This window comes from Hipposideros armiger, unplaced genomic scaffold (genome assembly GCF_001890085.2).
Source record: "Hipposideros armiger isolate ML-2016 unplaced genomic scaffold, ASM189008v1 scaffold_164, whole genome shotgun sequence".
Taxonomy (NCBI): Eukaryota; Metazoa; Chordata; class Mammalia; order Chiroptera; family Hipposideridae; genus Hipposideros; species Hipposideros armiger.
Window position 1 is genome coordinate 1109187 of NW_017731514.1, and position 6907 is coordinate 1116093.

Below are 6907 nucleotides of genomic sequence, written 5' to 3' on the forward strand. Positions count from 1 at the left end.
CCTCCCTCCCGCCCGGGGCGAGCCTCCGCGCGTGCCCTCGCGCTCCCCGACTCGGCCGCGGGCTGCAGGGCGCAGAGGCGGCGGCGTGTTCTGGCCGGTGAGGGGCCCTCCCTCCCGCTGCTGCTCCTCCTTCCTCGGCTCGTCGTCGTCTCCCGGCTCGGCTTCGGCAAGATGGCGGCGCCCAGGCCGCTGCCCGTCCGGCTGTCCGGCGTCGTTATGCCCGCGTCCATCCAGGACCTGGAGGCTCTCCGCGCGCTGACGGCGCTCTTCAAGGAGCAGCGGAATCGGTAACGGCGCGAGCGGCCGGGGCGGGAGCGGCGCGGGGCTGGAGGGGGCCGCCCCTCCTCCCGGGAAGGCTGCGGGTGGAGGCCTCTGCGGTCGGCCCGGGGTCCCCAGGCCGCTGATGCCCCGCGCGTGCCGGTCCCCGAGGTGCCCTGGGGGGCTGACACCTGCTGCCCACCCGCCTGCGCAGGTGTGAGGCCGGGCGAACCAATCCTTATGGCCGTGCCGTTAGTTGAGCACAAGCTGATGGCGCGTCTGTAACGTGCAAGGTCGCTCTGGGCCGTGGCCGGGAGCAGACTGACAAGGCCCCCAGCGTCACGGCGCGTGTGCTGGTGGGGCCGCCAGCACGGGTCGCGTGGATGCCCGTCACCAAGCCGCGGGGCCGGGGTTGGCGCCCTGCCTGCCCGGGGAGCCCGGGCGTGGCCGTCCCCAGCGGGGCGGCGCTTTGTGGAGCGGGGACGAGCCCTGGCCTGGGGAGGCCGCCGAGGCCCGGCCGCCGAGGGGCGGGACGGCCCGGTAGAGCGGTGCCCAGGCCCCTGACAGGCCAGAATGTGGGGCCTGGCCTTGCAGGCTGGGCGTGACGGGGCTGTTTCTGGAAGCCTTCGATTTCTTGTCTAGAAGTGGGAATAGGAGGCATAACTTCATTGCTCGATTGTACAGAGGAATAAATTAAATAAAGCACATGAAAATATAAAGTATGTGATGCTGTCAGTCAGTGTTTTTTGACTTTTGTGCTGATTGTCCCTGGGCCTCAGTTTTCTCCTCTATTTAATGGGAATGATGTTGAACAGCACCTCCCTGGTGGGATTGTCCTAAGGGTTAAATGAGATTATGCTTATTAGGTCCCTCATGACGCATAGTAAGTAGTACTGAGTAAATGTTAGCCGATGTTACTTTCTATGTTTATGGTCCCCCCCAATGTGCTAGGTGATGAAGTTGAACATGAAGAGGCCTGTCCTGGGTAGCCCTGTCCTTGGAAGTCAGATCATGGGAGTCCATACAAAGGGCAGGGGGCGCGTAGGAGAAGGGGACAGCTAGACTTGGAGGTCCTTTTGTCCTAAACTAGACACTTTAGTCTGAGCGCTTCTGCCCCAAGTCACAGTAGGAAGTGTTGAGCTGTTGGGAGCGTGCTGAAAGCCCAGAGCACTCGCTCTTCCGCGCGCTTTTTTGGAGACCTGTGAACTGATACAATACTTCTGGGACACTTGCTGATGAGTCATGCTTCTGCGTATCTGTACCATGATAGACAGACGCTCTGAGCAACTATTTATTGAGCACCTACTATGAAACAGATTCTTTGCTAGCGGCTGAGGGTACCAAGTTGAATGGTACCTTTTTTTCAAGCTTGTTAGGGAAATGGCTGTGTAAACAAGTTGAAATCGGGAGGGCAGGGGAGACTGGATGTATCGGATGGGCTGGAGGGCCGCGAAAGGCTTACATTACTTGGCTGCGTGGCTTACAGATGAGAGGTCTAATTGGGAGGGACTATATACTGATTTTGCAGGGTTCCTAAGAGGATTAAATGAAATAACATAGGTAAGATGTCTGGTACAGAGGAGACATTGAAACATCAGACTCCTTTCTATAACCTGTAGGATAAAATGCAAGACCCTGAGCCAGCTTACAAGGCGCTTCTCAACTCTTCTATTGCCAGAGGAGTTAATGGGGCAACTTGTGAAGGTTCTTTCAAGGGAACAGCATGATAAGATCTGTGTGTATTGCAGAGATCTCTCTGGTTGCCTTTGTGGGGCATACATTAGAGAGGTAGAGGCCAGAGAGTGGGGACTTTTAAGAAGTGGTTGCAGAAGCCCAGGTGAAAGGAAAGTTCCTGAATTAGGAGATGGTCTATAGGGATGGAAGGTAGATGTTGAAAAATATTTACAAGGTTGAATGGACAGGACTCGGACCAACTGGATTGTCAGGGGAGAATGAGGAACTGAAGATGCTTCCCCACATTTGGCTCCAGTTTTTCTGGGGCTGTGTCCTTTTCCAGGACGAGTTTGGAGAACAGGAACAGTGAATTGATGTGCAGGTCTTGGGGAGGCAACTGTGTGGTGAGGCAGAGAGCTCTTGGTGGGGGTTTGTAAGGTGCCGGCTCTGCCACTGCTTCTGTGGATGTCTTTGGACAAATCGCCAGTTGCCCCTCAGAGCTGTCTCGTGGGGATTAGACCAGAGTCCAGCTGCTCTGACAGGATCCCTCCAATGCAGATGGACTCAGAGGGAGGATGGGCCAAGCAGCCAAGAGCTGGATGGGACATGCTGGAAAGCTGCTGGAACTAAAGATACATATCTTAGTTGAAAAAATGTATTTTGTGGTCTTTCCTAGATGTTTGACGCTACAAAACAACCTTATTCTGCCTGTGGTAGCTAAAGGAATAGAAATGTCACAGAGTGAAAAAAAACAATGACTTGGAAACCAGGTCGACCTGGGCAAAAATCCTGGCTTATCGCCCCTGACTTATTATTTTTCGTCTTGAAAATGATGCTGCCCGCTTTGCAGGATTATCGTGAGGCTTGTACGTGTATATAGCAGTTTTTAGGCATAGTAGATGCCTTTTATTTAGCACGTGCTATTAAAAAGTAACTGGGCTGTAAGTGACAGAGAACCCAATTGTGTTTAATCTTCTGTTTTATAGAAAGCAATGAAAACTATTCCAAAAAGATGATCATTCTAATTTTGGGGTTTCCAGGAAAAGGGATCTCAGGATCTCATTACAGTTTTTAGCCAACTTCCAAGTGAAAGGCAATTCTCGTATCTCATTGCAGTGGTTTTACATTGTCCACAAATTCTTTGCTGCTCTGTCCTTCAAGAGGAGGGCGTTAATTCCTCTCACCTTGATTATGGGCTGAATTCAGTGATTGGCCTTTAAATACGGCAGAAGTAACATTGTGTGACTTCTGAGACTAGGTCATTCATAAAAGGCATTGCAGCTTCCTCTGCTCTCTCCTGGATTGCTCACTGACAGAGCCAGCTGCTATGTCATAAGGACACCCGACCATCCGCGTGGAGGGATCTGGGTGGTGAGGAGTTGAGGCCTCCTGCAGCTGCCACGTGGTAGACCATCCTGCATGCGGATCCCGTCTCAGTCCTGCCTTCAGCCTTGTGTGCATGTCCCCCCCCCCCAGGAGACCCTGAGCCAGAACCACCCCACTCAGCCACTCCCAGATTCCAGACCCTCAGACCTGCTCCAGTTGAAAACGTTACTGTTTTCAACTGCTAAGTTTTTGGGTAATTTATTAAATAGCAATAGATAATTAATGTCCCAATCTAAATTCTTTATGCTCTGGATTAAACCCATAGTCTGTAACCCACTTCTTGAATAGTATCTGAATCACTAAAACTCGTAAAAAAGAACTTGTGGTCATAAACTACCAGTATTAATGATATTACTCAGCTATTCTCAGTGGAAGGTAATTTTTTTAAACCTATTTTAAGTTTGTTTTCTACCTTTTGTTTAATGTACACATCTGCATTTTTAACAAGTGATTTTTCTTGCTATGCTGTGAGTCTTAGCAAGTCCTGTCAAATTCTTTCTGGAACAAAGTAAGATATAAGTACACTACAAAATCTATTTTTGGCCTTTTCCTAGAGGTATTATTTCCCAACCCCTTAGTTACTGTATGATGTGTCTCTGTATCATCCAGCTTTGTGATGTATCCAGACCCTCCTGTGTTAAAAACTCAGAGCCAAGTGAGATAACTTGTAGCCACTGGCAACATGTGGTCATTTAAGTTAATGAGAAATAAATGAGTAATTCTTGCCCTCACTTGCACTGCCACATTTTATTGGGTTTTCGGAAAAGTCATGATGTATTATTTTCTATGTTTTTCATTGCAAAAATGTGTCATGACTTTTCCGACAACCCACACGTGGCTGGTGGCTACCTTATTGAACAGTGCAACTCGAGAATATTTCCATCAGTGCAGGAAGTTCTGTTGGATAACGCTGCTCTATAATAATATCTTTTTTTCTGTAGAGAAGACTATGTTCTGATCCTTGAGTATTCATGAATGTAACATTTGGACACGACTTTCTATGAATTCTTCTCACACTGAAACTGGTACCTCGTTGCTCTTCCATCTGCTAAGCTTCCCTAATAACGAATAACGTGAGCCTATCACTTCCGTGTGTCCCTCGCGTCTAGCCTCAAGTCTGATAATTAATTGTAGGTGCTTAACAATTTCTTGTGCAAGTGTTTCTATTTGTATAGCTTATTACTTGTTGTGCAGGCTTGGTCTTTTTTCTTCTGTACTCAGGTAGACAGTTTTGGTGTTTTTTTTTTGTTAAAAGGTTTTTATTGGGGAATTGGGCGATGGGAACAGCGCTGGGGAATTGGGGGAAGGGGAACAGACAAGTTGCTGTCGTTTTGTTCTTCAGTCTAGTTGTGGAGGACGTTGCTTCACTGGCCCAAGTTGGCACCGTCATTGCGCTCTTCCCGGGTGAGGCAGATCAGTCGCCGGCTTCTGGACGGCCGCTCACGCTGGCTGCTGGCTACACACGGTAGCCCATGGCAACCCACTGCCACAGGGGCTGCAGCCTACGGCCTCGCCAGCGACTCACAGGCAGCCCAGCTCCAGGTTGAGCTGTTGTTCAGCATCTTAGCTGTGGAGGGCAGTGTCACTGGCCCTATATGTGGGATCCGAACCGGGGCCCTCCTTAGCCAATGCGCCACTCGGTTGGCGCTAGACAGTTTTTTTTTAAGCTTCTGTCAATATGGCTTGTTTTCCCTCTTCAGTCTGTCTGTGTTTAGTTAAATTGTTTTTCTGTTTACTTCCTTCAAGTTTTTGTACATCCTATTTAATAGTGCAGATATTTCCCTCCATACTTCTGAAGCCCTTTACCTTATGAACTCTAATTCCTTTTTCTTTTTAGAAAGCACTTACTACATTCTAACATACTGTATATTTATAGTCGTTTCCTATTTATTGTGTCTCTCCTTCCAGAATGGAAGGCCCATGAGGGCAGAGATGTTTGACTTTTTTTGTAAGAATCCTGTTTGGATAATGCTTCTTGAATTTGATGTCTTTCATCAGTTTGGGAAATTGTCAGCCAGTATTTCTTCAACTATTGCTTCGCTTCCACCCTTTCCTTCCAGGACTCCAATTACACGTTAAACCTTTGATTATATTTTATATGTTTCATAGGCTTCTTTCTATATTTCCCATTCTCTGAGCTTCTGTTTGAAAATTTTCTACTAACCTGCTCTAGTTCTCTAATCTTTTCTGCTGTCTTAACCTGCTATCATCTATTGTGCTCTTAGTTTTCATATATTGTATTTTTGAGTTATTGCAGAATTTCTATTTAATTTTTAAAAATTGATTACACTGTTGAAATTCATTTTGTTACTTATGCTATTGAACATATTAATTGCAGTTTAAAAACTATGCCTGATGACTTTCTAATGTCAGTTTTTGTCTTCTTGTGTTTAGTCATTTGGTCCTGTTTTTTTTTTCTGTTGAATATTGAATGTTGTGTATAAAAAACAAGGCCATTATCAGGTGTCTTCCCTTTGCAGATATTTGCAAACTCAAAACCAGAAACAATCTAAAAACGATTTCTTTCAACAAGTGGTGTTGGAACAACTCAATATCTAATTGAAATAAAGTGAACCGTGACCCAGACCTTGTACCATTCACAAAAAATTGTTCAACATGGGTTATAGACCTAAACATAAATGCTCAAACTACAAGGTGTTCAGAAGAAACATGGCAGAATATCTTTGTGACCTTGAGAATGGGCAAATATTTCTTATCCAGGACACAACACTAACCATGCAAGAAAAAATTGACTTTATCAAAGTAGGCTTTATAAAAATTAAAAATTTCTACTCATCAAAAGAAATGAAAATGAAAAGGCAAGCCATAGACTGAGCGAAAGCATTTGCAATACATACATCTGATAAAGGACTTGTTTCAAAAAATATAAAGAGCTCCTACAACTCAATAATAAAAAGACAACCCAGTTAAAAAAATTGGGCAAAATTATATGCTTTGCAAAGGAAGATATATAAATGGCCAAGAAACAACATGACAAAGTACTCAACACCATTAGTCATCAAGGGAATGCAAATTAAAACAACGAGGTTAACCACTTTATGCCCTTTAGGATGGTTGTTACAAAAAATAAAAATAAGAAAAATAAGTGTTGGGGAGGATGTGGAGACATTAGAACATTGTACATTGCTGGTGGGAATGTAAAAGGGTGCAGCTACTGTGGTTCCTCACAAAGCTAAACATAGAACACAATATAGCAATTCCACACCTAGGTGTGTATACCCAGTAGAATTGAAAATGGACTCAAATGGGCTGCTTTTATGGTAATAATGTTCATTGTAGCATTATTCACAATAGCCAAAAGATGGAAACAACCAGGTGTCCATCAACAGGAGTGGGTAAACAAAATGGGATGCGATGGAATATTATTCAACCATAAAAAGCAATGAAGTACCCATACATGTTACAAAATGGATGAAACATGAAAACGGTACACTAAGTGAAAGAAGCCAGACATAAAAGGACAAATATTGTATGATTCCACTTACATGAAGTACTTACAACAGGCAAATTCATAGAAAGAGAGAGTAAATTAGAGGTTACCAGGGACTGGGGGGAGGAGGGAACGGAG

The 6907-nt window shown here is 45.7% G+C and overlaps 1 protein-coding gene across 1 annotated transcript in view; it reads left to right on the forward strand.

Annotated features, from left to right (window-relative positions):
- Positions 1-6: 6 nt before the first annotated feature.
- The window catches only part of ATXN10 (ataxin 10), a 157590-nt gene continuing 150689 nt past the window's right edge, over positions 7-6907 (forward strand). The window contains exon 1 of the mRNA XM_019651700.1: positions 7-287. Coding sequence (XP_019507245.1) covers positions 172-287 — 116 coding nt within the window. The 5' untranslated portion in view covers positions 7-171. The remainder of the gene's footprint in view (positions 288-6907) is intronic.